Source organism: Camelina sativa, chromosome 19 (assembly GCF_030686135.1).
Source record: "Camelina sativa cultivar CO46 ecotype springtype chromosome 19, ASM3068613v1".
Classification (NCBI taxonomy): Eukaryota; Viridiplantae; Streptophyta; class Magnoliopsida; order Brassicales; family Brassicaceae; genus Camelina; species Camelina sativa.
This window is the reverse complement of record NC_141898.1, coordinates 8,836,499-8,862,586: the sequence shown is the minus strand read 5'-3', so window position 1 is coordinate 8,862,586 and position 26,088 is coordinate 8,836,499. Positions and strand designations below refer to the sequence as shown.

General features: G+C 37.3%; 10 protein-coding genes across 20 annotated transcripts; 6 read left to right on the top strand and 4 right to left on the bottom strand.

Moving 5' to 3' along the window:
* The first annotated feature begins 490 nt into the window (after positions 1-490).
* Positions 491-1,512, top strand: LOC104765708 (PLAC8 family protein). The gene is made up of 4 exons (XM_010489471.3): positions 491-676; positions 787-858; positions 961-1,173; positions 1,289-1,512. The coding sequence occupies exons 1-4, from the start codon at positions 622-624 to the stop codon at positions 1,348-1,350; spliced, it is 402 nt and encodes a 133-aa protein (XP_010487773.1). The 5' UTR covers positions 491-621; the 3' UTR covers positions 1,351-1,512.
* A 1,186-nt stretch (positions 1,513-2,698) lies between these two features.
* LOC104765707 (protein PLANT CADMIUM RESISTANCE 7-like) lies at positions 2,699-3,568 on the top strand. 2 transcript variants are annotated; one of them, XM_010489470.2, is made up of 4 exons: positions 2,699-2,913; positions 3,022-3,078; positions 3,181-3,396; positions 3,507-3,568. In XM_010489470.2, exons 1-4 carry the CDS (start codon positions 2,859-2,861, stop codon positions 3,566-3,568), a joined length of 390 nt encoding a protein of 129 aa, XP_010487772.1. In that variant the 5' UTR covers positions 2,699-2,858. The 2 variants fall into 2 exon arrangements, with proteins under 2 accessions (XP_010487772.1, XP_087356668.1); XM_087500542.1 differs by having other exon boundaries at positions 3,169-3,396.
* Positions 3,569-4,418: 850 nt separating this feature from the next.
* Positions 4,419-5,596, top strand: LOC104767613 (protein PLANT CADMIUM RESISTANCE 5). Its single transcript, XM_010491613.3, has 4 exons — positions 4,419-4,777; positions 4,865-4,936; positions 5,037-5,246; positions 5,374-5,596. Exons 1-4 carry the CDS (start codon positions 4,582-4,584, stop codon positions 5,445-5,447), a joined length of 552 nt encoding a protein of 183 aa, XP_010489915.3. The 5' UTR covers positions 4,419-4,581; the 3' UTR covers positions 5,448-5,596.
* Positions 5,597-5,810: 214 nt separating this feature from the next.
* On the bottom strand, positions 5,811-8,641 carry LOC104765706 (aluminum-activated malate transporter 9). Of its 2 annotated transcripts, none has more exons than XM_010489468.3 (6): positions 8,102-8,641; positions 7,688-7,825; positions 7,319-7,588; positions 7,092-7,228; positions 6,848-6,994; positions 5,811-6,675 (listed from the first exon to the last, which is right to left on the bottom strand). In XM_010489468.3, the coding sequence occupies exons 1-6, from the start codon at positions 8,508-8,510 to the stop codon at positions 5,977-5,979; spliced, it is 1,800 nt and encodes a 599-aa protein (XP_010487770.1). In that variant the 5' UTR covers positions 8,511-8,641; the 3' UTR covers positions 5,811-5,976. The 2 variants fall into 2 exon arrangements, with proteins under 2 accessions (XP_010487770.1, XP_010487771.1); XM_010489469.3 differs by having other exon boundaries at positions 7,688-7,777.
* A 351-nt stretch (positions 8,642-8,992) lies between these two features.
* On the bottom strand, positions 8,993-10,759 carry LOC104765705 (uncharacterized). Its single transcript, XM_010489467.3, has 7 exons — positions 10,637-10,759; positions 10,377-10,464; positions 10,151-10,275; positions 9,963-10,059; positions 9,755-9,864; positions 9,303-9,377; positions 8,993-9,179 (listed from the first exon to the last, which is right to left on the bottom strand). Exons 2-7 carry the CDS (start codon positions 10,444-10,446, stop codon positions 9,129-9,131), a joined length of 528 nt encoding a protein of 175 aa, XP_010487769.1. The 5' UTR covers positions 10,447-10,464; positions 10,637-10,759; the 3' UTR covers positions 8,993-9,128.
* On the top strand, positions 10,743-12,110 carry LOC104765704 (protein SLOW GREEN 1, chloroplastic). Its single transcript, XM_010489466.3, has one exon. The coding sequence runs from the start codon at positions 10,965-10,967 to the stop codon at positions 11,925-11,927; it is 963 nt and encodes a 320-aa protein (XP_010487768.2). The 5' UTR covers positions 10,743-10,964; the 3' UTR covers positions 11,928-12,110.
* A 24-nt stretch (positions 12,111-12,134) lies between these two features.
* On the bottom strand, positions 12,135-13,612 carry LOC104765703 (NADH dehydrogenase [ubiquinone] 1 beta subcomplex subunit 10-B). 2 transcript variants are annotated; one of them, XM_087502387.1, is made up of 3 exons: positions 13,221-13,612; positions 12,900-12,955; positions 12,135-12,789 (listed from the first exon to the last, which is right to left on the bottom strand). In XM_087502387.1, the coding sequence occupies exons 1-2, from the start codon at positions 13,507-13,509 to the stop codon at positions 12,924-12,926; spliced, it is 321 nt and encodes a 106-aa protein (XP_087358513.1). In that variant the 5' UTR covers positions 13,510-13,612; the 3' UTR covers positions 12,135-12,789; positions 12,900-12,923. The 2 variants fall into 2 exon arrangements, with proteins under 2 accessions (XP_087358513.1, XP_010487766.2); XM_010489464.2 differs by having other exon boundaries at positions 12,135-12,342.
* Positions 13,613-16,165: 2,553 nt separating this feature from the next.
* On the top strand, positions 16,166-18,444 carry LOC104765702 (NAC domain-containing protein 45-like). The gene is made up of 3 exons (XM_010489463.3): positions 16,166-16,458; positions 17,136-17,404; positions 17,699-18,444. The coding sequence occupies exons 1-3, from the start codon at positions 16,170-16,172 to the stop codon at positions 18,215-18,217; spliced, it is 1,077 nt and encodes a 358-aa protein (XP_010487765.2). The 5' UTR covers positions 16,166-16,169; the 3' UTR covers positions 18,218-18,444.
* A 491-nt stretch (positions 18,445-18,935) lies between these two features.
* LOC104765700 (CRM-domain containing factor CFM3, chloroplastic/mitochondrial) lies at positions 18,936-23,207 on the bottom strand. The gene is made up of 8 exons (XM_010489461.3): positions 22,167-23,207; positions 21,261-21,729; positions 21,021-21,151; positions 20,384-20,827; positions 20,104-20,260; positions 19,683-19,975; positions 19,545-19,604; positions 18,936-19,426 (listed from the first exon to the last, which is right to left on the bottom strand). Exons 1-8 carry the CDS (start codon positions 23,076-23,078, stop codon positions 19,274-19,276), a joined length of 2,619 nt encoding a protein of 872 aa, XP_010487763.1. The 5' UTR covers positions 23,079-23,207; the 3' UTR covers positions 18,936-19,273.
* Positions 23,208-23,270: 63 nt separating this feature from the next.
* Positions 23,271-25,999, top strand: LOC104765699 (protein SAWADEE HOMEODOMAIN HOMOLOG 2). Of its 8 annotated transcripts, none has more exons than XM_010489457.2 (9): positions 23,271-23,543; positions 23,950-24,035; positions 24,135-24,180; positions 24,280-24,481; positions 24,647-24,722; positions 24,837-24,888; positions 24,973-25,116; positions 25,202-25,321; positions 25,457-25,999. In XM_010489457.2, exons 1-9 carry the CDS (start codon positions 23,490-23,492, stop codon positions 25,721-25,723), a joined length of 1,047 nt encoding a protein of 348 aa, XP_010487759.1. In that variant the 5' UTR covers positions 23,271-23,489; the 3' UTR covers positions 25,724-25,999. The 8 variants fall into 8 exon arrangements, with proteins under 8 accessions (XP_010487759.1, XP_010487758.1, XP_087358509.1 ...); XM_010489456.2 differs by having other exon boundaries at positions 23,303-23,543; positions 25,454-25,999; XM_087502383.1 differs by having other exon boundaries at positions 23,304-23,543; positions 24,280-24,472.
* Positions 26,000-26,088: the final 89 nt, after the last annotated feature.

The window sequence follows — 26,088 nt, the reverse complement described above, 5'->3', positions numbered from 1 at the left end:
ATTTCAACACTCGTTAAATCTAGGAGAATTTACATATAAAACCAGAATATTACATTACATACTCTCAAAACTAAACTAATTTGAAAATTTTAGCCATTTAAGGACATAAATATATATATATATATATATATATATATATATATAAACTTGGTAAGAAAAAAATCGTTCATATATATATATATATACATATATTTTAAAAAAATTTCTTGGACATAAAATTAAATTAGTTGTATCTCTTACCATCCTTATATTGATTAACCCAATCCAAAAACGCGTTTACATAAAAGTTACACGATAAAGAACAAATCATTTATCAAAAAAGTTTCTCATTTTAATAAAGTCCAATGTACTGATTAAGGGAGGAAGAATATTTACAACTTTTACGATTTTGTTTCCGAAAGTGAAATGTACTGAAAAATTAAACCTTTGTGGTGTGTCTCGAAGCGACACCATCAACCATATATATACCCACCCTCCATTCTTAAAGCATTTCACAACAGACAATCAGAAAATATCGTCTAAAAATCCTAACTGATTTACGGGCTCTCAGCTTTTATTATAAGATCAACCAAAGGCGCAAGTTCAAGCTAGGCAGAAGAACAAATCCAATATTACTTTACAATGGAAAACCAATGGACTTCGGGTCTTGGCAGCTGCACGGAGGACGTCGAAACAGGTAAAAATTTCTATATAAAATTGATCAAGTTGTCCTTTAATTTGATCTACTGTCAAGATTATACAATGATTCTTAATTTCTTCGTTTTGGTGTGCGTTACGTTGGATAAGCTTGCCTCACATTTTTCTGTCCGTGCGTCACTTTTGGAAGGATCGCTGACATTGCCGACGAAGGAAGGACCGGTAAGTCATATACATTCATTTACCTGAGGTCCTGAATATGTCCTTTATCGTATTTTTAGACGTATACAAAATTTGTGTGTTTTATGTAACGTTATATTCTAGGTTGTAAGAGATGTGGGGTATTTTACGGGCTGATATGTTTTGTGGTCGCCTTACCTTGCTTGTTCTCATGCACTTACCGGACTAAGATCCGAAGCATATTCGGGTTACCAGAGTCTCCAGCTTCGGATTGCCTCACTCACTGCTTTTGTGAATGTTGTGCTCTTTGCCAAGAATACCGTGAACTCAAAAACCGTGGTGTTGACCCTTCTATTGGTAAATTGCCTTTTTTAAATCTGTTGACCTTGTTATATGTACCTTTTCTTTTTTCAAATGCCCAATAAATTATAATCCAAGCCTGAATTACACAAACTTCTCTTTGATGTGACAGGGTGGGAAGGGAATGTGCAACGGATGATGGCCGCTCCTATGAGTCAGCGGATGATGGGTTGATTTCAAAGTTTTATAATTTATGTTTTGCATCAATGATTTAAATTAAATAAGTGGTTCATGGAAAAGAGCACTTTCGAGTGTATTTTTATATTGACCACATTGTTTGATCTATTTTCAGTTCATATGGTTTTCATTTATTAAAATAAACAAATACTCCATGAACCACTTATTTATTAAAATAAACAATTCAATGATTTCGAGTGTAAAGCACTGATTTCATTGTTGTGGGAGCCCATGGACAAACCATGAGTGTGAATTTCACGTAATCTCTTCCTATTTCTGATAATGAATAAGTTTCTTCAAGTACTTAATCTACATATAGTGATCAAATTATCAGTAACTCATGCATAAGATTGTAGACTTAAGATTCAGAAAATATACATTTTATTTATTTATTACAGATTGGGTGCTGCAGTTTATCATGCATTTACGATATAGTAGACGAAAATAATAAATCAGTCGGTTGAAAATTTAAGAAAAAATAGATTTTAAACCCATGAGTTAATGTGGAAGATGGTCCAATACACATTTCTGATATAAAGGGCTTAAAAAAAGCCCCTGATTTTTTACCATTATTTTATTAAATTTGTTGTCTAGAGTTGGGGTTACTAGTTTACGTTTACAGTTCAAATTTCAAACTATAATCCCTATTCATAGGCCCATATGTTTGCTACACTCGTAGAATTATTTCATGTTATTGTTTTTTTTGGTAAGGAGAATTATTTTTTATTGCATTTAAGTTGAAAAACATTTGTCAGATTTTGTTATGACTATTTTATTATTTAATGCTTTTTACATTTCAACACTCGTTAAACAATTTTAGGAGAGTTTTTTCTTTTTGTTCCCATTTACAAGTAGTATTATTTTACATATAAAACCAGATTACATACATTACATACTCTCAAAATTAAACTAGTTTTGTTGAAAATTTTAGCCATTTAAGGATATAAATATGCAATTAGTAACAAAAAAAATTCATTCACATATATTATATCTAAAACTTTCTTACTCATAAAATTAAATTGTATTTCTCACCTTATATATATATATATATATATATATATTAATTGATCCGATCCAAAAACGAGTTTACATAACATTTACACTAGTCTAAAATCTCTCACAATCCCTAAAATCTCTCACCTTCCATAAACGAAGAAATCAATTTATCAAAAAATTTCCTCATTTTGAAAAAGTGCAATATACTAATTAAGGAGTTCAGAATATTTTGCAATGTTTTATGTCTCTTTTTACAACTTTTTTTATTTTGTTTCCGAAACTGAAATGTACTAAAGATTAAACCTTTGTGGTGTGTCTCGAAGCGACACCATCAACCATACATATCCACCCTCCATTCTTAAAGCATTTCACAACAAATAATCAAAAAACATTCTCTTCTAAAACTCCTAACTGATTTACGATCTCGCAGCTTTTTATAATAAGATCGACCAAAGACGCAAGTTTTGGTTCAAGCTAGGCAGAAGAATAAAATCCAATATTACTTTACAATGGAAAACCAATGGACTTCGGGTCTTTTCAGCTGCATGGATGACGTCGAAACTAGTAAGAATCTCTATATAAATTTGATCAAGTTGTCCTTTGATCTATTGTCAGGATTATACAATGATTTAAATTTCATCGTTTTGTTGTGCATTAATTACGTTTGATAAGCTTGCCTCACATTTTGCTGCCCGTGCGTCACTTTTGGATGGATCGCTGAAGGAGCGGTAATACAGATATTCATTTACTTGTGAATATGTCCTTATTTGTTAGACAGACATATAGAAATTTGTGTGACTCATGTAACGTTGTATATACAAAATTATTTTTTAGGTTGTAAGAGATGTGGGTTATCTTACGTGCTGCGAAGTTTTGTGGTCGCCTTACCTTGCTTGTTATCATGCACTTACCGGACTAAGATCCGACGCAAATTCGGGTTACCAGAGTCTCCAGGTTCGGATTGCCTCACTCACTGCTTTTGTGACCGTTGTGCTCTTTGTCAAGAATACCGTGAACTCAAAAACCGTGGTGTTGACCCCTCTATTGGTAACTGCATTTTTTTAATCTGTTGACCTTGTTATATGTACCCTTTTTTTCAAATGCCCAATAAATTATAACCCGAGCCTCAATAACACAAACTTCTCTTTATGTAACAGGGTGGGATGGGAATGTGCAACGGAAGATGGCTGCTCCTATGAGTCAGAAAATGATGGGTTGATTTCAAAGTTTTATGTTTTGCATCAATGATTTAAATTAAATAAGTGGTTCATGGAAAAGAGCACTTTTGAGTGTAGTATTCATAATGACCACATTAGTTTAATTTATTTTCAGTTTTATCAATATTTGTTTATTTTGATTTGATATCATAGAATTAGAAAATCGTCATTTTTTTTTTACTTCCAAGAGGGCTTATAAAAACCGTCAGTTTTATCAGAGCTGTATTTGAAACGTCAACTATTTGGACAAGTCAAGGTCATTCCAAGTTTTGACTTTTGACTAAGCAAATTAAACTAAACATATGTTAGTGCGTAAATCATGTTTACCAATATCAATTATCATTCTATCATTTCTTTCAGAAAGTTAGTTGCAGTTTTATTTTTTGGTTTCTACATTTAATCAAAACCACCAGTTGGTCCAACTCCAATAAGCAATATAGAAGCCAATAATATTCCAAAACCAATATGATAAACAATGATTGTATCCATTTCCTGTTTTGCGATATCAAAAAGGTTTTCAAGTTAAAGTTACCATATCCACACATATTTTGCAATCCTGAATCTGTGTACGCAATCATCTGAATCTGTGTATTCGCATATACACTTTTCATTATCCTCACCTATGATGGCGGATCTTATTAAATTGATTACAGATTTTTTTTTTTTTTTTTTTTTTGATTGATAATCAACTTCTTCAAATTTGATTACAAAATAAACGGTTGCATTTGTTTTTTGTTTTTGTTTTTTTAAGAATGGTGACAGCCAAACTAGTCTGGGGAATAATGTTTCATAGAAATCACATACACTTATGAATTTAGTTATATACTAGAGCCCACCATCTCAAGAAAGTTTAAACTTATTCAACTTGTGAAAAACTCTACTTTATATAAACAAAACCATCATCTCTATACTGCTCTCACAAAAACGATTAAGAGACTTGTTATTATAATAGAAACATTTAGAGAAAAGGAGAAGAAATCCTTTTTTGTTGCCACACTCCAGCCGGGTAAATACTATGGCTCGACCAGATGGCCAACCGAATCAGGCAAAACCTCAGGTTCAACATACGGCTAACCAAAACAACGAGGTACTTCCTCATAACGGTGCAACTGGTAACCAGGCAAACATACCAACGGGCACACCGGTCAATTACCAAACACAAAACCGCTGGAGTTCTCAACTTTTCGATTGCATGAACGACAGTGAAAATGGTTAGATAACTTTATAACGCGATCTTTAATTACATTATACGGTTGGTTTCTTAATATATATTTTTGGTCTTGTGCATATTGGATCAGCCGTGATCACATTGTTAGCTCCATGCGTCACGTTCGGACAAATTGCGGAGATCGTTGACGAAGGCGCGACGCGTAAGTCATTCATAAATACACAAAGCTTTACAAAAAAAAAAAAAAACACGCTCACATTGTCATTTGTGTAAATGTATTTATATATATGTGTATTACTCAGCTTGTGCGACAGCTGGGGTGTTGTACGGAGCGATATTTTTTACCGGGGCATGTTTCGTCTATTCACACATATTCCGGGCCAAGATACGAAACAAATACGGGCTACCAGATGCTCCGGCTCCCGATTGGATCACTCACTTAGTCTGTATGCCATGTGCTCTTTGTCAAGAGTATCGTGAGCTCAAGCACCATGGTTTTGACCCCATCATCGGTAAACTTATATTTTGGCGTCTCATTTTAATTAGGAGTAATGCTTTTAATATTTAAGATTTTTCTATAACTGATGCTGGTTTTAAAAAGTGATGTACTACTACTACTGAGCAATTGGTGCAATATAGGGTGGGCTGGGAATGCACAAGCACAGCAGCAACAGATGATGGCTCCTCCGACAGGTCAACGGATGATGGGTTGACTCATAAACTTTTGTTATTTTGTTCACAGCATGTATGTTGTTCCTGTCTTATATCTATATACTGCATGGGCTCATGGCCAAAAACAAATGTAAGGCAATTATATAACGTAATCTTTTCCTATGTCTGATATATGAATAAGTTTCTTCAAGCTCTTAGTCTACATAGTGAATTAGTGATCAAATTATCAGTAATTCTGCATAAGATTTTAGACTTAAATATCAGAAAATAAACATTTTACAAATTGGGTGCTGCAGTTCATCATGGATATATAGTAGACGAAAATAATAAATCAGTCGGTTGAAAATCCAAGAACAATTAGATTTCAAACCCATGAGTTAATGTGGAAAATGATCCAATACACATTTCTGATATAAAGGGTTAAGCCCCTGATTTTTTACCATTACTTTACTAATTTTGTTGTATAGAGTTGGGGGTTACTAGTTTACAGTTAACAGTTAACAGTTCAAAGTTCAAACTATAATCTCTCGCGCGTTTAACTGAAACGCCGATGCATCTATTTTTAAAAACTTACATTCCGAAACACCGGCGGATCTTGGGGACAAGTCCGACTCTTTCTCCGGAGAACTCTAAATCCGTGGTCGAGGTAACAATCTCAGGCTCCTTGAAATTAGCTGTCCGGCTTAGCTCCTCGAACGCGTCGACCACGTTCTGTAACCTAGCGACGAACTCAATGAGGAGAGACGCAAATGTTGCCAGTGACAATGCACTAGCGCTTTCGTACGTCTTTGTCGTCTCCACCAGCGGTGAAGTTCCGTTCGTTGTCTCCAGATGCGGCGGGAGCACAAGCCGTGCAGGCCACGATACCTGTTTCGATAAAGTTGGTCTATGGTTCAACGGCTCACGATGATTCTTCTCGCCCCAGCTCGTTGGTATCTCCAAAACTGCCTCGCTTAGGGATTTGAAGGCGTAGATTGGAGTTGCTTGGTTCTCTGAATCTTCGAGGGAGAGCTCTTCTTGAGGCTCTTGTGATTCCTTGGTGGCTCGGTTTCCGATCTCCCAGCATTCGGAATTGACGAGAAGGTAAGATTTCTTGTCGATCTTGTGCTGTAATTCTTCTGCAGCTAGGTGTACTTCGAAGAGAAGGTCGTCTGGTCCTATCTTCTCCATCTTCTTCACCTTTTCTCCGAGCTCTCTTAACAATTTGGCTCCTTCTACGCCAACTCTCTGAAGTTCTTGCCGGAAAACTTGTCTCCGTTCCTCTGGTGCCTGTGAAGAAATGTTCCCAGATTAAGCTCAATATTATGAACAACTGATCTCTCAAATTCTGATTTGTATCCACATCTGGTTTACTACTTTGGTTCTATCTAAATTCCACAAGTATCTGAGAGAATATCCGAATACGCAAACATCCATAACAAGTCATATACTATGTTGTTACCTGGATTTCTGAGAGAATGCAGCCATGCAATGCCATCACAGTGAATGCACAATGCTTGAGAGCACCACTGAGCTTGACATAGTTCTTCCATGGGTAGTTAAATGACTTGTATGGTCCGTGAGGCGGCTCCCATATCGCGAAACTCATCTTTGCAAATACAACAGAGACAAAAAAAACTAATTCAGAGGCAAGAAGCAAGGATAGAAAAAACACTTAATGATGATGACTCCACAACGACAATTACCAAAGATTCTTCTTGGCTGGTTGATTCAACGGCTGATCTGTAACCCTTGTAAACTGGATCCTCTGAGGCTTGGTATGTAAGGATTTTGGAAGGGATTCTCTCGTATTCAACACAGCGGAGGTATCCGTTCACACAACCTGCAAGACCAAAGCCAAAACCCTTTCTTTTTACCATTCAAGCATCTTTTTCTCGAGACTCGGAAAACCAAAAACATTCGTTTTACTAACCTTCAAGGGAAGTAGCAACATTCAAAAAATTCTTGACAACAAGGTTATGAAGATCCTCTCCAGCCCATATAGGATAGATAAACATATTGACACCTAAACTAACACCAGCCCCAAGAGCTATAAGCAGAAACCGAGAGATAGCCACTTGTATGAACTCCCCAGTTCTGAACCCAGAAATCAGAATATAGCAATACGTAAGCAAGAAAACCCGAAACCCGTATTCATAAGCTTTCATCGCCGGATACAGTTTCATAAAAGTTGCGAGAAACCCTGTCAGACAGAAACATATACATAAGCAGAGAGAAGAGAACACCAAAAATGACTGATGTAAAAAGAATTGACAACGGTAAATTTAATAATAACATTTACCAATGCAGAAGATACTAAGAGTGCAGAAGAGCTCTTCCCAGTCACCACATAATGTGGAAAGCTCAGCCATTCCAAGAGCAAGACCTCCAGCTGATAACGTCCCAAGTGCTCTATTAAACCCTTTGCTTAGAGTTGCTCCTATTAACAACCCCCCCCCCCCAACAAATTCACATAAAACAAAACAATAATACTAGAGATGTAACTACAGTAATCGTCAATTACACACAGTCCAACCAAAACCAAACACTTTGCATTTTAATTTTTAATTTTTAAAATCAAGAAAACGACGAATTCATTCTCTAGATGTAAGCAACAACGCACGACTCTTTTTCTTAAACTTAGAAAAACCCAATCGTGATTGAACACCAAAATCGTGGAACCTCGGGAATAGTTAAAAAAAAAAAAAAATTATACCGATGGTGAATTCGAAGACGACGACGACAGTAAGAATAGCCCAAACAGAGTAACGGCTAAGATCCGGATTAGGTTCCTGGAAAAAAATCAAAAGCGCAACAATCATGAGAGCAAGACCAATCTTCGCGGAGAAGACGATCTTCCTCGGATCAGATACTCCCATATCCCAAGCCTTCCTCGCCACATCTTTAACACCGTCGAACACTCCCGAGATTCTGTCAGATAGATTACCACACGAACAGCAGCAGCACAGCCTCGTTGTTCTTCCATAGTTGTTGTTATTGCCTCCTTCGAGAAGATCGTTAGATTCGATGTCGGTGAATCTGAAATCGGAGAATCCATTGTTCGAAAGAAGCCTCTCTCGTTTCTCTAGTATCGCTTGCCTAAAGGAACCTTGCTTCGCCGCCATTACTAGACGGATTCTCAAAGAAAAGCTTACTTTGAAAAAGAAAAGAAGAATGGGCGAAGATATTTTTTACTGACTGACGAAACTGTTTTTTAAGTGGTGGGTGAATAAAGTGGTCACCTTTATGAAGCAAAACGACGACGTTTTAATTCCTTCTTTAGTTATATAAATGACTTTATGTGTGTGGGGGCAATAATAATACGTTACGTTACGTCACACGTGGTCGACAAATAATTTGTCAATCTAATTAGGACCTTCATTAGGTGTTTTTTTCAATAAGCAAACACGTAAACGTTGAAATCCAGAGTCTTCTTCTTTTGACATTTTATTTATAAAAAATCAACTTTACTTTATGCAAAAATGGAGATTTCGTGATTATTCATTCCATTTCCAAGTTTTTTTTTTTTTTTTTCTCTCGACAAAGAAAAGATTTAGGATCTAGAGTCTTAACATATGTCATTATTATAGCCTAATGGAAGAAGCTAAGCAGAGGAAACAATTAGAAAACTTTATAAGAATGCTGAAGAAACAATACAAGGATTATTCTAGTAACAAGTGTGGACAAAAATACACGATGAGATTTGAGTGTTTGAGTTTTGAACATATATGGTGATCATGAACCTAATCCACAGGGATTTCGACGTCCATCTCTGGTTTACAACTCCCAAAGATCTGTGACATTGGAGATAACAAGAAAAAGGAGGTGCAGTTTTCAGATTCTAGGAAGGTGACAAGTTGGAGCATTAACTAGAAATTCTGATGATAACAACAATCACGAGAAGCCAAAAATTGTACCTTTACGAAATCCTCCACTGTTAAGAAAGAGTCACTCGTGTATCCTGATTCCTTCAGAACCTGGCTCAGCACTTCCTGCACCAGAAAGGTAAAACACACACAAGACACTTGGTGTAAACAATTAATCACTGACTTTTAAACACTGCTCATGATCATTAGCCATAACGATTGAAGCAGAGATAGGATCACAAGATGATCAGAGTAAATAGCAAACGAAGAACAAAAGGAAATATTCTAGCATTTATCTCAGAGTTTGACTGATATGTCACATGAGTAATGGAACAACAAAACAGTTAAAATGAGGTAACATTCGAGTTTCCGCAGAACAACCATTACACGCTAATAAGAAGAAGGTTTTAGTAGAGATTAATGATGTTTCATTCTTTTTAGTTATATTTTAACAGTCACTTTCTATAAACTCAGAAGTTGCCAACTTTCTCTATACATCATACCTCTCTTTGCTCATCAGACATGAATGATCCCGATAAGTCACGCAACACTTCCATTATATCTTTAAAGGAGACCTTCCCGTTGCAGTCCGAATCATAGACTTTAAAGATCACTGGAAAACAAAGAAGTTCTAATGATCTTTCCATACAATGAACTGAAAAGTGAAGATTTGCCCCCAAAATCCCATTCAAAGGAAACATATCTACTTACGTTGAACTTTTTGTCTTAGACTCGCCTTAGCACTAAATGCAGACAAGAAAGCCACAAAATCCTTGAAGTTTAAACCATCAACCATCTTAAGCAGCCTCTGTTAATTTTACATCCAACAAAATTTTTTAAAAGCTCTCACTCAATCTAACATGATTTAACATAATTTTAGAGTAAAGAAATGTCAAAACCTGAGATAGTGGATTCATTGCAAACTCAGGCACAGAGAGAAACTCATCAGCAGATATAAATCCCTTTGCATTACGATCTAACTGGCAAAACCTTTGATACAGAGATAGAATCTCCTGCTGCTCAACTGAATCAAACACACACAAAAGGATTAAACTTTAAAACATATAAGAAAAAAAAAAAAAAAAAAAAAGACAGAGACAAGTGGGAGTTGTCTGAAAATCTCACATAGTTCATGACAATGGCTCTGGACTTCTTCGATGTCGTATTGAGTCAGCATCGATGAAGTGTTTCCCATTTTTATGCCTTTCACAATCTGATTCAATTATGGTTTATTCATCACAACATAATTAATTATCGATCACAGAAAAAAAAATTTCATCAAATCCCTAAACTCAGAAAAATTACTGATTTTTGGGGATTAAAAGGTTTGATTAAAGAAAATTGATAGTGATTTCAAAAACAAAACATGAATTTTCTCAACTTACTGATGTGAAAGCTTATCTCTTTCTTCTTCTGCCCGCTTTTGATTTTCTTCTTGGTCGCTGGCGTTTGATCTGACTCTTCCGTGTATCTCAGACTGTTTCGCCGGAGATCTGCCTTTGTAAAACTAAAAGGCCAAAGACCCAATTTTTTAAAAAAGCCCAATAATATAAAACCAAGCCCAAATACACTTTAATTTTCACGAGCCCAAGCTAAGCGCGTTGCATTATTAGCGCCTTGTTCATCCGGAGGAGTTGCTCCATTGCTCTTTCGATTTTGATTTCGCTTCTGCAAGCATTGAAGAATACTCTGAAGCTCTGAGACGAGGCAGCCATGTTTTCGTCTCTCTCAGCTCCTTCCTCACTTTCTTCTTCGTTGATTTCTTCTTTCGTCGCCGTCAAAGTGCCTCCGGTCACCGGACCCCTGGTTCCTCGTCGCGATCTTATTTCTGTTCGTGTCAAAGCTTGCTCGAATCAGAATGGTTCCGGTTATTGCCTTTCAGAAAAGCTCAAATCTTTTGCTAAATCAGGGATTCTCGTCGGCGCTGCTGTTTCCATGACCGGAAAGTTCGCAACTTTACCGGTGAAAGCAGAAACTCCGGTTACGACTACCGAAGAAACCTACGAGGAAGTGAAAGACGCGAAATTGTCTGACTCTTCGCCGTTGTCTGAGCTTCTAGACTCCACTCCTGAAGCCGTGGAGACGCTGAGATCACTCGTGCAGCAGAAGCTAGAGAAGGGAGAAGATGAGGAAGCTCTCAAGCTATTAGAGAGGCTAGTAACAGCACAACCAGATGAAACAGAGTGGAAGTTTTTGATGGCGAGGCTATTAGGTGAAATGGGTCGCGTGGAAAACGCACGCCAAGTGTTCGAGGAAATTCTCCAGCGAAAGCCATTGTCGTTCGAGGCTTTGTTCGAGAACGCATTGCTCATGGACAGGTCCGGGGAAGGAAACGCAGTGCTGCAGAGGCTGGAAGATGCGTTGTCTGTAGCAGAGGCTGAGTATTTGGTGAAGGAAGCGAGAGACGTGAGACTGATCATTGCGCAGATACATTTCTTGCAGAAGAACGTGGATGAAGCATTGAAGAGTTACGAGCAGCTGACAAAAGAGGATCCAAAGGATTTCAGACCGTATTTTTGTCGAGGTATGATCTATAGTTTGCTTGACAAGAACGTCGAAGCTAAGGAACAGTTTGCCAAGTACAGAGAGCTTTCTCCGAAGAAGTTTGAAGTAGAAGGGTACTTGAGAACTCCATTGTCTAAAATGAAGCTTTTTGGTGGTGGTGATGAGAACTAAGTTAGTTTGATAGCTCTCGTATCATATCTTATCTGAGGGAATAAGACACGGAAGATTAAACTATTTTCCTGAGGAATTATGTTGGGTTTTTGCTATGTACTTTGAAACTCATCCGTTTTTGGATCTTGTTTTCGTTTATCCTGTGATTCTTACTTTGTGATACTAAAGTAAAATTAACTGGAACGAAGAGAGAGATAGAGAGAGAGAGAGCGGAAACGGGACTTATTTGATCATCAGAAACCGGTGCTGTGGAGTGTAACAATACTCAAAGCTCAATTACAGGAATGTGTTGGTCCGAAGACCTACAAGTTTCTAAGAACAAGAGAAATCTGCATAGAGTTTGGAAGATATCAGGGAGCCATTAGCAGCTTGTGACAAGATTCCATTTTATGTCCCGCATGAAAAGCTCAGACATCTGCATCACAGAACCAAAAAGAAAAAACAAGAAAAGCCTTCGTATCAGCTGAAAGTGAAACAAGCAGGGGTTGTGCACAATAAACCAATAATGTACAGCAAGTCGAGATCCATATTTTGCACAGTTCATAACCTCATAACATAACAGTGGACTTGAGAGGTTTCACTCTAAACTAACAACACTCGTTGAGGTCCAAAATATGTTTCATCCTAAAGATTATCATAAGCAAGCCATTACTAGGATTAGCTTGGTGATGGAGTACCAGTGTTCCTAAATACTTCAATATAGATACATCAATATAAGTGATTGATTCATTAACAATTCATATAAGAACAGTAACTAGTCACTTAACAGGTCTAGCAGACAACGAGCAAATGAAGGCCTTTCCTTTGATTAACTGGCAACGCACTCTAGTAAACCACAAGCATGGAGGCTAATATTAGGCTCCTAGAAGCATTAATACTACAAATTTAGAGCCAGAAATGCTGAATTTGTCTCAAATTCAATCAACAAGAAAAATAAAAAAACCAATCCTTCTTTCAGAACCAGCTTCTTACCTCAGATCAATGAGGTACACAACATTATTCAGATTCAACAGCCTCCGGTTTGGGACCTGCACAGATTAATCAATATCAAACTATAACCAATTTCAACATGACAGTTTCTCTCATCAATCAAACAAAGAATGCAAAACAAATTACACAAATGCACTAGCTACAATCAAAATCACTCCAATATGATGTCGATGAATTTTGCAAAATGACATTTAGTAATCAAGGCACTACGTGTTAACCAAAATGGCTAATTCAGCTCGACATGAACAAATTGATAAAGATAAAACGTTTCAGCAAAGCATCCACATCCACAAATAAACTCACCGTGAAGCAAGATAGGGCGGTGGTCTTTTCCCCAGCCGACTCCACGAGTGGAGTCGAGATACTGCTGGACAAGATGACGGCATTTCTGATAGTGATTGACTCCTTCGACGCGGTAACACCATTTGACCTTCTCCCGCAAGATCTTAGCCTTCTCGATTTGGATCCATTTCTCCCGAACGATGTGCTCTCTCATTTCAACCATCGCCACCGGATCCTTGTAAGGATTTTCCGGATCAAATCCATCCGGCGCCGACTCTTCGAACTCCGGTAATCCCTTCTTTCTCCCCATTGCTTCTTCTCCTCTCTTCTTCTTCTTCAGTCGTCGTCTTCTTCTTCGTGATTCTCTAGAGTTTTTGGGACCTTTGTTTTGTTCAGATATTATATTGGGCCTATACTTTAGGTCCAATACATGGGCCTTAGCACAACGTACTCGTGGCCTTTTTATAGTAAAAACTGTTTAATTACGGTAGAACTTACGCTAAAATTCAGAAATTTTAATTAACTATCCCAAATCCTGTCCTGTAGATTAATTAATACATCTAGTATATTTCTATTGTTATGACTTATGAACGAATTTATCATATTTATCTAACACTAATTCCTAACAAAAGCATGGAAATTTTCATATTATATTCATAAAATTTGTAGATGAAAGATGTGTTCATTTTGGTCGAAATAGTTACATTACATTATTATATCTTTTCAAAATATATAGAGAAATTTATAAATTTGTCAACTCATTATTAAGCTTTAATAGTTTCGATAATATCGAATGTTATTTGTAAAACTTGTATTTCTTGGCTACGACATTGTAATCAGGCTGTTTGTTTACTCTCGTAGATAATGACAAAACTTTCAAGGATTACAGAAAATCTACACTAGAAAAGAAAAAAAAAATCTAACGTGTAGACAAATTTATAGATTATGTGGACTCCAATCTCTTTACGATTATAAATGAATTATAAGGTGAGGTTTCGTGGTGTCACTTCATCTTGATTATCATATTTTATATGTTAACGTCTATATATTTAAGTAATTAGTCTGTAAATAATAGACCAGTTGCAAGGTATGACTGATTCAAGTATCCATATTGTATATATGACACTGATAGTGATTCAAATAATACTGATAATGTAACGTATTAACCTAGTTGAGGGACTTGGCAATAATGTAACAAAAGAACATTCGATATAATACAAACAAATTGTAACTATATTGATTTAAAAAAAAAAAGTTTATGTAATAATTTTTTCACCGTTAATATATATGATATAATAAACTATACTAATACACGAGTCATGATTCATATAAACTATACTAATATACGAGTCATGATATAAACTATACTAATATACGAGTCATGATTGATCATATCATTACTAATCTATTAACCTTTTACCAAAAAAAAAAAAAAAAAAAAAACTCTCTCTTACTGCATTCATATAAAAATGTATTAACATGTGTAGATGTGTGTGATTCTAGAAAGCCAGAAGCCTAGAAACAAGGACGAGAAAAGTATGGAGAGGAAATTGTGAAATTATTCCACCGGTAGGATTGACATATATGACAACCAACATATCCGTGTAAAAAGAAAAATCTCCGAATAACTCCGCCTACTACAAATTTGAAAACTAAGACTTATATCTAATAATATTTTCTTGTATATGTGTATATAATATACACATTCCATTAGGTTGGTATGATATTTAACCACTCTTCCAGAGTTAATTATTTTAACCTTGTATTAAGACTTAAACTAACTATGACCTCTATAGACTGTTCTATCTCTATTCAACCAGATAATCCAATGTGAACAAATTTTGATCTCCTAGCTAGGGTCGGTTAAATTAAACTTAAAACACTAACTTAAGAAAAGCATATACTAAAATAACTTTTTTTTTATCCGTGGTAAGTTAACCATCCCATCTTTTTGATGTTTTCTCTGCAATTATAAGAAATGAAGTTTATTTGGGGGACCAAATACAGTATGTAAATTTTCGTTGTTTCCTAAGATATTTTATATGAAAGATAGATATATGATTTGGGTCATTTTATTTACCTACGTATCAAGAAATAATTGGGTTCACCAAACCCATATTTTGGTTCACACCCGACAATCGAGGAAATATTTGCACGGAACATTTTAACGTAAAATATGTGTTATACAATTCGAAGTATATATGCATAAAGAGTCGCAACGCAATTTGATATCCGAAAACCCAACTTGAGCGTATATTAACATATTTTATTTTAGGACACTGCATGTGTTTATTTGTATGGATGTATATGGTAGTGTGAGATAAGCCAAAAGACAAGTGTCAATAGAGTAAGATGGATGCAATGTGTCAATAGAGTAATAGGGATGCAATGATAAAATATGGAAGCGTTTCCTTTATAATCGCTATACTTTTAAGATTGATATAACAGTTTATAAATTTTGACGATTAGTCTATATTTAGAATTATAAATCTCATATAATAATTAATTGCTGAAACGAGTAAAGAATGGAGAAGCCATGCATGCATGTTCACATTACATTGGGCACTAGGGTTTCATGGTGGGTAGAATTTGGTGAAGTTGGTTGGACAAATCTCACGTAAATCCACATTATGTTTCTATAATTATATATTTTATGCAGATATTAAGACGGACGTTATTTTATAAACATAGTAATGTAATCTAAAAGGAACATTAATATATACGCCGACAAATATTTTATTTGACACTACAGTAAATATATAAGGTCATTTAGACACACATATGTAATAATAATAATAAAACTAGGGTACGTATGCGTGGAGAAATATACCTTGAATCGTCAAAATGTTAGCTGTTGTAATTATCAACAGTTGAAAAAGACTACCTGTGGCCGCTTCTACCTCAAGATCAGTATTTGGTACACGAATCATTATTTATTTTAATATATAGTTTAGTTATATAATTATATATATGTATATAAACCCCATCTATGTCACATTAATTATTGAAAAGCTTTTGGCAGTCAATCTCCTTCGTCTTCTTCAAGAGAGAGAGGAGAACCATTCTCCATATTTTTGTTGCCTCAAGTTAGAAGACAAGAAAAAAATGGAAGATAATCTTCCTCCAGGGTTCAGATTTCATCCTACAGACGAGGAGCTCATAACGCATTATCTAGGTCGGAAAGTCTCCGATACTGGATTCACCGGTAAAGCTGTCGTCGACGTTGATCTTAACAAGTGTGAACCTTGGGATTTGCCAGGTAAATATACTTTGATAATCATTATAAGATATGTTTCTTGTATACTGTTCGCCCGTGTTTATATCATATCCAAATAACTTGCGTTCCCTAATTTGTCCAACAATAGTTTTGGGGATCGGATAAGAATATATATGTGGGTATGCTATATCTGTTCTATATTCTTTGTCTATGGATTTTCATAAAATAAATTTAGAAAACATAGAGTATAAAATATTATATGTAAAATCAATCAATCATGTCTCCAGCAAATAGGATGAAAATGGATTAGTCATACGACATACCATAAAACATCACTAGAAGACATAATATACGCTTATATAACAATATATATAGATGAATACGTGCATTATATACCACTTAATATAACTTATATAAATGAAACCATATATAGTTTATTTCAGCGACCATATATTTCATTTTCTAACTACGTTTATATACAGGTGTATCTAGCCTACCAAACATGTGGAGAATAGATACCATATATATAATTTAATTCTAGCTAGTTGGTTAATTAATATTGTACTTCGATCATTATATTACATTTATCCAGAGAATTGATAGTATGTATATACGTAGGCTCATTGTGATGTCTGATGCGATTACTAATTAAAATTAGCCCATTTATACCTATGCGCGCGGCTATGCTAATGGTATCAAAATAATGTGTACATATGTAGCCAAGGCTTCAATGGGAGAGAAAGAGTGGTATTTTTTTAGCCAAAGGGATCGGAAATATCCAACCGGTTTGAGGACAAACCGGGCAACAGAAGCCGGATATTGGAAAACCACCGGAAAAGATAAAGAGATATACCGAAGTGGAGTGTTGGTTGGGATGAAGAAAACCCTAGTTTTCTACAAAGGAAGAGCTCCCAAAGGTGAGAAAAGCAATTGGGTTATGCATGAGTACAGACTTGAGAGCAAACAACCCTTCAACCCCACAAATAAGGTACATACGTAGTTAATTTGAAGATTGATATGCACTTTCTAAAACCGAAAATAAAAGTTCTAACATTTATATTAGTATCATGATACACATGTATTCTATGGACCCTAATATATGAAACAGTCTTGTTTAAATATTATGGACCATGGGTTTTTATACTCTTGAGTCTTGACACATGCCTCGACTCGTATACCCTATAATAACCCACTTAATTATACAGGAGCTTAAAAAGAAAAAATCATAAATAGTTGGTTTTAAAAAAGATTAATACATAATCTTGATTCTATGAATTTTCAGGAGGAATGGGTTGTATGTAGGGTTTTCGAAAAGAGCACGGCAACGAAGAAAGCACAAGAACAACAACCTCAATCTTCACAACCATCTTTTGGATCTCCATGCGATGCGAATTCATCAATGGCAAATGAATTTGAAGATATCGAGATTCCGAATTTGAATTCAAACTCATCAACCATCGATTACAATAATCATATCCATCAATATTCGCAACGCAATGTTTATTCAGAAGACAATACTACAAGAACGGCTGGTGTCAACATCAACATGAACATGGCCAGTACTAATCTTCCTTCTTGGACAACAAGTCTGCTTGGTCCGCCTTTATCTCCAATCAACTCTCTGTTGCTCAAGGCTTTCCAAATTAGGAACACTTATGGTTTCCCAAAAGAGATGATTCCCAATTTCAATCCATCTCCTCTTCAACAAGGAGGCTCCAGTATTATGCAAAATGGTTCAAGTTCGTCTCACGTGCAACCTCAACCGCAAGAGGAAGCGTTTAATATGGACTCCATATGGTGAAGGGATTCAAATCACGTATATTTAATTTGAAATTCCCTACTTGTTCTTATGTAATCGATCTCCACCAATTTTATCAATTGTATCATTTACACACACATAGATCATTTATGGGATCAGTAAATCAATTAGTGTATCTTTTATGTGAAAGTAGGGAAAAGTCTTCCCATGCATGTCTACGTCCTTTTTCTTTATAGCTAAAAAGGGGAGAAAGAAACGTCTTATGATTAGCCTTTGTATCTTATTTTATTTTATGTAGCTAGTACATGGGCCGTTTGAGCATGTAAATTAAAAGCAGAGCAAAGGGACCCCAAAATATCCAAATGAATATTATCAGCTCTCATTGGTTTGAACAATTTTGATTTCCATTTGATTTTATAGGGACTAGAGAGAGGAATAATGCATGGGTTGGTGAAGCACCAGAGATCTTGATGCTTGAGTAGTCGATTTGAAACTTTGCTTTCACAATTGCGGCTATAAATATATGATTATGTCGCATGTCAACTTGACACTGATATTATGTCTACATCACCCAAGGATATCATATTTTGGATCTTAGCCAAACTTTTAAGTGTACGACTTAGTACGCAATTGTAGGATCATGCAACTGCTAGACCGACCGGACAGAGCAACATTCCTCGGTTGACTAATGGATTCAGTATGCAAAAGTTCTTCAGATCACTAAGGCAGTATCGAACTACTAGTCGAGAGACTTAAGACATGCGCACTACCTTCCTAATATACATTTGATTGAATTACAATAGTTTTTAATATAATGATGATACACTGGCAAAACTTTAAAATGTATATGAAGACAAAAACTATATATAGATGCTATTTTTTTCCCCACGGGTTAGGCTGAAAGGCATCAGGTTCTGCTTTTTGAACTCCGAAGATTTTGTGATCTCTGCAACAAGAGACTTTACCTCACACGTCGATACTGATTCAGCACTTGCTTTCTTACTTTTTTCATCAGTGTAAAGAACCATTTCTGTGATATCTCATCGTCAGCTTCAACCTCCTGAGATAGGACAATGCATGTGTCAAAACACTTTCAGCTTAGCGAGATGAATTATCAGCTTCTTCAACACCATCACTTTCGTCCCAATCACTCTCATTATCCTCCACATCATCTTTCTCATCCTCGTCATCATCATCATCATCTTCGTCGTTCTCCCATTCTGATTCATTGTATGACGGGTTCTTTGCGGTCTACAAAAAACCAGCAGGTAGGTGAATCAGAGCAGAACACGAAAGCGAATGGAGCTTAATAGTGTCAGAAGATTAACGTTATATACTGGATATTAAACGGGTGAAAAAGACCACTTACAAGTTCGCTTTGCATTAGCTCTATTGTTCTCTCCAGTTCAGAGATATGCTGACTAAGAGCCTGCAATAATTGCCAAAGAGAAGTTTAGTAACTAGTGAATATAAATACAATGTGTAGAAAACTTCAGGAATTTCCCACCTCATGGCGTTGCATTGCGATGGATCGTTTCAGTGCTTTTGCTTTTGTCAGAAGATTTCTTGGTCTCAAGCTAATGGGTCTCCTGTAATTCTTCCCACGGTAATAGATAAGAGCAAATCCTTTAGGAACCTTTTCTATTGCCACAAGTACTCCACCACTCTCGTATTCCAGTAACCGAGCCGTGTCCTCAACAAATGCAAGGACCTTCTGTTTTGATATAAGCTTCACCAATTCTCTGTGCTTCCAGTGCAGATGCATATTCTCGATGACTCCATCGAAAACACCACGGATACCTGTTAGGTCCACGTTAAAGAAACAGTTAATTCATATAACAAGACGACAAATGTTCCATTTTATTACAACTCTTATTCACTGCACGCATACAGGATACATCAACAATGCTTAAGAGAGCAGGACTCACCTAAGGGTAAGTATGCCTTCATTTTCAACCCCACTTTTCGGAACATAGCTCTTTCTTCCTCGGAGATGACCTCTTGATCATAATCAGGTCCATTTGGAATCATAGAGGCTTCTATTTTGGACAACAGTTTCTCTGCTCGTTGAAATTTCGATTGGGCCTGTTACAAACCAAGGGAGAAGTTAGATACACAAATGGCAACTAACTATCACAGTTGCCACCCGACATCCACAATAGACCTCAAGTTACAAATTAGCAACCAGAGATAAAATAGTCTACTTACAAGGTTTAGTTTGTGCTGGATTCTCTTAACAACTCTCGTATTTGCCACCCTTGAAGCCTCTTCAATCATCTTTTCTCGATGGTCTGGAGTTACTTCTTTCCCCCATCGGGCTTGAGCCTCATAAAACTCGGCCAGAGTGCCAGCTTCTGCTGGTACTTTGTCACCAACAGGCTGAACAGCCTCAATGTCGCGAGTTCTTACCCTCTCTTCGACATCTTGAATCTCTTCTGTTAATTCTTGTCTTTCTGCCAAAACTATGTCACCAACAGGCTGAATAGCCTCAATGTCGCGAGTTCTTACCCTCTCTTCGACATCTTGAATCTCTTTAGTTAATTCTTGTCTTTCTGCCAAAGTAGCTGCAACACTTGAAGGAAGGAAGTCTTTCCCACGGTATATTACAATGTAATACTTATTTCTGAGCAGCAAGACACCTCCTGTCAATGCCTATAGTAACAAGACAAGAGGTAATGAAAGATGTTAGCCTTTCCGTGTAAATATTTAAATGTCCTAAATCCATAGAACTGGGCTCAGGGGGATGACAGATAGTTTCTACTAATTTCTTTTAATCAATATATGGACTGCCTTAGTATTTCTTTTTCCATATTATTGAACTTTAGAGAAAAAAAATAAGAGAGACCTTCAGCTCATCCGCCATCAGTTTGTTATTTGTATTCTGGATACCTCGCTTCACAGCGATCTTTGCAATCAGACTTTTCTCCCAGATCTGGAGTATCGCAGCTGCCAATCCTTGGTGATTTCTGTTCCTGCCTGTAAAGAGCATATTCAAGTTTTAAACCTCAGCACACCAAACAGAAGAACCATCTAGGAAAAAAACCATCTAGGAAAAAAACCATCTAGGATCAGAAAGCATTCTTACCAAGAGCAAAATGGCATGGGAGCGTTTTACCAATCTTCCTGAGATTTGTCATTTCAGCATTGGTCAAATTCGATCTCATCCCAGTAGGAAGAAGCCTGAAAGGTGTTTTATAACCAGGAATTGTAGGAGGTAGTAAGTCAGCGTCCACAGGTAGCACCCCAGTACCCCACCATTCTTGAAAACGTGTGCCTAAGCTGTCTAATAGATTGTTAAATTCAATTTCTTCTTCGGTCATATTCTCCTTGCGAATAGGGTTCTTGATGATCGGGTCTCTGATTTCCAAAGGTGGATTTTGGTTATCTTTGGCATTTGTTGCTTCATCGCCAGCAGACGATACATCTGGGACAAAAAGAGTCTCTTTAGGTCCGGCCACTCGATCAGAGACCACAGAAGGTCCTTGATAGTCAAGCCCACGATAAACCACCATTACACTTCCGGCTCTCCATATCACCATTCCACCAGTTCGACGCTGCCCATTAGAATAAATCTAATCAGTGTTCTATCAAACCTGAAACATGCATCTCCTGAACAGTCTTGTTACTCTAAAAGAATTCTAACAGCCGTGCTCAGCTCCAGCTACTCTACTTTTTCCAGACCTCAAATTTACCTTATTCACAACTACGTTATTGTTCCCAAGAGAGATCAACCACAAAATTCCTACTGTTCTAATAAAAGCTCTACAATCATTCTATTACTGAGCTAAATTGAGCTTAGGAACTTCACAGTCTCAAATATGGTCCCTAAAAGGACCATTTCACTTCTGTGAAGCGAATTCCTAATAGATTATGAAAAACGTTCTCATGAGATAATCGCGCATCATGTTTTGTACCTCAAATTCATCTAAATATCTTACAAACCTCTGCTACAATGAAGCAATCAGTGAACTATGCAAGATAACTAACTAACCTCAACTATCTCATGGGCCGTCTTCATGTCACGAGCAAGCACTTCGTGGAACTTGAGCCTCACAAGTTCTTCTTTCCTCCACGTATCATGAATCTTCTCCATCACAGCCTGTGTTAGCCCAGCTTTTGGTATATTGATCCTTACCCTCAAATACATCCCATCCCTCCTCAGCCGCCGTAACTCAGAATCCTCAACCGTAAGCTCCGCCAGTGATGGAGCTCTAGCTCTCCTCTTCGCCATCACCGCCACTACTCCTTCTCCTTCTACTCTCTCCGCCGCCTGTTCTTCCTCATTCTTCTCCCATGGCAATAACACCTCATCCTCTTCCTCACTCTCTTCTCCCTCAGCAAGCATCATATCAGGCCTCACCCACTCCCTCTTCAACAAATCCCCCAGTCTCTCTTCTCCAGTCACCGGCTTCACATCTCCGCCGTTAATTCCACCTCCCTCGTCATCCTCCACATCCTCCTCATCATCCGAACCTAATCCTAAATTCCGTAGCCGAAGAACAATCCTATCAATCGCGTTTTGTCCTTTACCCCGCTCCAGATACCGAAGCTTCGCTTCAGCTTCCTCCTCCGCCGACCGAATCTTAGCTCCGCCGTGTTTTTCGCCGACATGATCACCGCGAGCTTCGGAGGATGAGGGAGGCCACTTATCGATCCAAGGAGGACTAGGTTTATGATTCCGATTATCCAATCGACGGTTGTTATGGCTCCTGTTGTTGTTGCTACGCTCGCTCGTACGGAGCGAAGAGAATGGCCTAACGATTTGATGACGCGAGGGTTTCACACCCAATGAATAGAAGAGCAATGCGTGGAGCGAAGGAGACGAACAGTAACGAGAGGTCGAGGTCAAAGGAAGAGAGCTTCTCAGTGGCATTTCAGTAAAATTAAGCGGAACCAAAGCCATTGACACACTGCAAATAAAAAGTCTGGAGAAAGCTTTCAGCGAAGTGTCTTCTTCGCCATTGTTTTTGGGATACTGATGAGAGCAGACGGATAAAGCTGGTTTGGATTACTCGACCATACGGATAAGATTGTTTTGGGTTTTTAAATATTTGGGTCTTTTTAATGGGCTTTTAAAGCCCATTACGAGGGGATTAAGTTAAAAAATAATTACACAAGTGAAAAAGTTATATAAGCGGCGGAGTCGGGTCTTAGTAAAACCGGGTTCGCTGTCGTTGGGTCACCGGCCGTGTTCTAGAGAGTTTCGCCGTGAATTCGAAATTCAAAGTGAGATAAGCTCCGTTTGATTCCAGTTTGGCAGTTTCTGCCGCCAATTTTTGTTTTTTTTTTTTTTTGGTGAGAAGAAGGAGATAACATGGGTCGACCTCCCAGTAATGGCGGTCCGGCGTTTCGATTTATCCTACCCGAGGTTAATCTCGATTTCTTTGTAATGTGATGTGTTTGGTGTTAATTTGAGGGGTTTTGAGCTCCCTGAGCTGAAAAATCTGATTTTTTTTTTTATGGTCGGTTTGGTTTCTTAGATTTGGGTCTCGTTTTTGGGTTCATGATAGGGTTTAGATTCTGAAGATCAGTTGAGTTTTTTTTTTCTAATTAGCTACAATAGAAACTTGAATTGTTTGTTTGAGCAATTTGCGTTAATTTTTATGCGAGACTTGAAGGCAATTCGATGTATGTTCTGAACTCGATTGGCTCCTACTTTGTTAATTGGAGTTATTGATAAGTGTTTCCATGTGTATTTTGTTCTATGGTTTTTGTCAGTTCTCTGAAAAGGTTTTTATCTTGTTTATTATGGCTGATGTTTAATGTTATATAAGGTGAATGAGATGGAAGCAATTTTGCTACAGCATAATACAGCAATGCCAGGTCGACATATTCTTGAAGCTCTTGCTGATAAGTTTAGGTATTTACTTTGTTGTATCTCAATTCCATTGGTCTGAAAGCACTTCTTGTGTTTTTTTTTTTATTATCTAACAAGTGGTACGTTTGTTTTCTGTCTCAGTGAATCACCTGAGCGGAAGGGGAAAATTGTTGTGCAATTTAAGCAAGTACTGGTCTTTTCATTCTCGATTTTTGAGTTTTACTTTGTAGAGTTTGTTGGAATTGCTTTTCTTACTTAATTGGAGTGTCATTTGAATGCATTGTAGATCTGGAACTGGTTCCAAAATAGGCGGTATGCTTTGAGAGCAAGGGGAAATAAAGCTCCTGGGAAGCTAAATGTATCTTCCATGCCGCGTATGGATTTACCAAATCAGATGAGAAATGTGATGCAACCATTAGCCGCTCCTAAAACCACTCATATGACTGCCAATCAACCCGGCATGACTCCTGCCCCTTCCGGTATTTTAGGTGCCTTATATATTTTACTCGCAGTCAAATAGGTTGCGAAGCTTATGTATTTAGATAGGTTTCATTGGATTATTCAGTTTTATTTTCTTGTCCATGAGTCTAGATCAGTGTGGCGTATATTGCATAGATGCCACTTTCGTAACTGTTTACTACTTTTTCTCATAGTTCCCGGTGTCATGAGGAGTGGTTCAGACAACTCCTACTTGGAATTTGAAGCCAAATCTGCCAGGGATGGTGCATGGTGATTCCCTTGCATTTGATCTTCAGTATTTTTGACTGACTTATGATAGTTTTCAGCAATATCATTACATTCCACTGCTTTGCTCTGATATGTATCTCTCTTGCTTACTTACAGGTATGATGTGCAAGCTTTCCTAGCTCATAGAAACTTGGAGATTGGTGATCCGGTAATTCCTAACAAATTTCCAGTTGACTTTTTTGTTCCCCTTCTTAGTTTTGCTAACAACTAATCTTTCTTTTGCGTCTTTCAGGAAGTGCAGGTTCGGTTTGCAGGTTTCGAAGTTGAAGAAGATGAATGGATAAACGTCAAAAAGCACGTCAGGCAACGGTCTCTCCCATGTGAAGCATCAGAATGTGTTGCAGTTCTTGCCGGAGATCTCGTACTTTGTTTCCAGGTTTAGAACTTTGTTCTCTAACCATTTAATGATAGGTGTCCTGTAAGTTTATCCCTGACTGGATTTTTGTTTATAACATCTTCAGGAAGGAAAAGATCAAGCTCTTTACTTTGATGCCACTGTTCTTGACGCACAAAGAAGAAGACATGATGTCAGAGGTTGTCGTTGTAGGTTCTTGGTGCGTTACAGCCACGACCTGTCCGAGGTTGGATGATCATCTCTCTCGCTATCTCTTATCATTTTATTTACCCATCAGCTCCATTTGGTTTCATGATTGAAACCCTAAAGCAAAACCCTCCTCACTCACCTATTTTGGATTTCTTTTCCGTTATCCCAGCAGGAAATTGTTCCCTTGAGGAAGATTTGTCGGCGGCCCGAGACAGATTACAGGCTACAACAACTTCACAACGTTGTAAATGATTTGGCTAACTTGAATCAGCATCAGATACCCGCCCTAGATGCGGCTGCAAAAACCTCTCTTTCACAATCCGGAGCTTCAGTTCCCATTGTTGCACCGGAGCCGAAAGATCGGAGCTTAAGCACCACTCCAGCCACTTCGGTTCAGCCTAGCTCCAATGCAGCAGCTGTCCCCGCTGGTTCTGCCTAGGCCATGTAATTTCTATCCCCTTTTGTAACCGCCATTTTCACAGTTACTAGTAGAGCCGTAGGGGTTAACTCGGGATCATATGCATTTGTAATCTCACACAATGACTTAGTCATCTAAAGCAGTATCACGCCATGTTACTTGATCCCTCATGTCTGATGTAATAATTATGGTTTTGTCCGGTTTATTCATCTTCTGATGATCACCGGTTACTCTTTGAACAAACATGTTCCAGTTCAGTGGATTTATTCTTAAGGCTAAATTTACAAGTTAGGAATCTTACTTTGAGTCATTTAGCTTTTTGCAACTTTTGTGGGAAAAAGAAATTTTTCATGTGAAAAAAACTGTGATGTAAAAACTATTTTGCT

Bases quoted from the DNA above. Each gene is read 5' to 3' on its own strand.
- LOC104765708 (XM_010489471.3), top strand. From the start codon at position 622: ATGGAAAACCAATGGACTTCGGGTCTTGGCAGCTGCACGGAGGACGTC. The intron at 677-786 runs GTAAAAATTTCT...ACGTTGGATAAG, and splicing joins CACGGAGGACGTCGAAACAG to CTTGCCTCACATTTTTCTGT. The intron at 1,174-1,288 runs GTAAATTGCCTT...TTGATGTGACAG, and splicing joins TGGTGTTGACCCTTCTATTG to GGTGGGAAGGGAATGTGCAA.
- LOC104765707 (XM_087500542.1), top strand. From the start codon at position 2,859: ATGGAAAACCAATGGACTTCGGGTCTTTTCAGCTGCATGGATGACGTC. The intron at 2,914-3,021 runs GTAAGAATCTCT...ACGTTTGATAAG, and splicing joins CATGGATGACGTCGAAACTA to CTTGCCTCACATTTTGCTGC. The intron at 3,079-3,168 runs TAATACAGATAT...CGTTGTATATAC, and splicing joins ATGGATCGCTGAAGGAGCGG to AAAATTATTTTTTAGGTTGT.
- LOC104767613 (XM_010491613.3), top strand. From the start codon at position 4,582: ATGGCTCGACCAGATGGCCAACCGAATCAGGCAAAACCTCAGGTTCAA. The intron at 4,778-4,864 runs GTTAGATAACTT...ATATTGGATCAG, and splicing joins CATGAACGACAGTGAAAATG to CCGTGATCACATTGTTAGCT. The intron at 4,937-5,036 runs GTAAGTCATTCA...TGTATTACTCAG, and splicing joins CGTTGACGAAGGCGCGACGC to CTTGTGCGACAGCTGGGGTG.
- LOC104765706 (XM_010489468.3), bottom strand. From the start codon at position 8,510: ATGGCGGCGAAGCAAGGTTCCTTTAGGCAAGCGATACTAGAGAAACGA. The intron at 7,589-7,687 runs GTAAATGTTATT...TCTGTCTGACAG, and splicing joins TCTTAGTATCTTCTGCATTG to GGTTTCTCGCAACTTTTATG. The intron at 6,995-7,091 runs GTAATTGTCGTT...GTATTTGCAAAG, and splicing joins CCAGCCAAGAAGAATCTTTG to ATGAGTTTCGCGATATGGGA.
- LOC104765705 (XM_010489467.3), bottom strand. From the start codon at position 10,446: ATGGGAAACACTTCATCGATGCTGACTCAATACGACATCGAAGAAGTC. The intron at 10,060-10,150 runs GTTTTGACATTT...TAAAATTAACAG, and splicing joins CAATGAATCCACTATCTCAG to AGGCTGCTTAAGATGGTTGA. The intron at 9,865-9,962 runs GTAAGTAGATAT...TTTGTTTTCCAG, and splicing joins TCTAAGACAAAAAGTTCAAC to TGATCTTTAAAGTCTATGAT.
- LOC104765704 (XM_010489466.3), top strand. From the start codon at position 10,965: ATGTTTTCGTCTCTCTCAGCTCCTTCCTCACTTTCTTCTTCGTTGATT.
- LOC104765703 (XM_087502387.1), bottom strand. From the start codon at position 13,509: ATGGGGAGAAAGAAGGGATTACCGGAGTTCGAAGAGTCGGCGCCGGAT. The intron at 12,956-13,220 runs GTGAGTTTATTT...TAATCTGTGCAG, and splicing joins CCGCCCTATCTTGCTTCACG to GTCCCAAACCGGAGGCTGTT.
- LOC104765702 (XM_010489463.3), top strand. From the start codon at position 16,170: ATGTATATAAACCCCATCTATGTCACATTAATTATTGAAAAGCTTTTG. The intron at 16,459-17,135 runs GTAAATATACTT...GTACATATGTAG, and splicing joins TGAACCTTGGGATTTGCCAG to CCAAGGCTTCAATGGGAGAG. The intron at 17,405-17,698 runs GTACATACGTAG...ATGAATTTTCAG, and splicing joins CCTTCAACCCCACAAATAAG to GAGGAATGGGTTGTATGTAG.
- LOC104765700 (XM_010489461.3), bottom strand. From the start codon at position 23,078: ATGGCTTTGGTTCCGCTTAATTTTACTGAAATGCCACTGAGAAGCTCT. The intron at 21,152-21,260 runs GTAAGAATGCTT...TGCTCTTTACAG, and splicing joins CCCATGCCATTTTGCTCTTG to GCAGGAACAGAAATCACCAA. The intron at 19,427-19,544 runs GTAAGTGGTCTT...GGTTTTTTGTAG, and splicing joins AGCTAATGCAAAGCGAACTT to ACCGCAAAGAACCCGTCATA.
- LOC104765699 (XM_010489456.2), top strand. From the start codon at position 23,490: ATGGGTCGACCTCCCAGTAATGGCGGTCCGGCGTTTCGATTTATCCTA. The intron at 24,889-24,972 runs GTAATTCCTAAC...TGCGTCTTTCAG, and splicing joins ACTTGGAGATTGGTGATCCG to GAAGTGCAGGTTCGGTTTGC. The intron at 25,117-25,201 runs GTTTAGAACTTT...TAACATCTTCAG, and splicing joins ATCTCGTACTTTGTTTCCAG to GAAGGAAAAGATCAAGCTCT.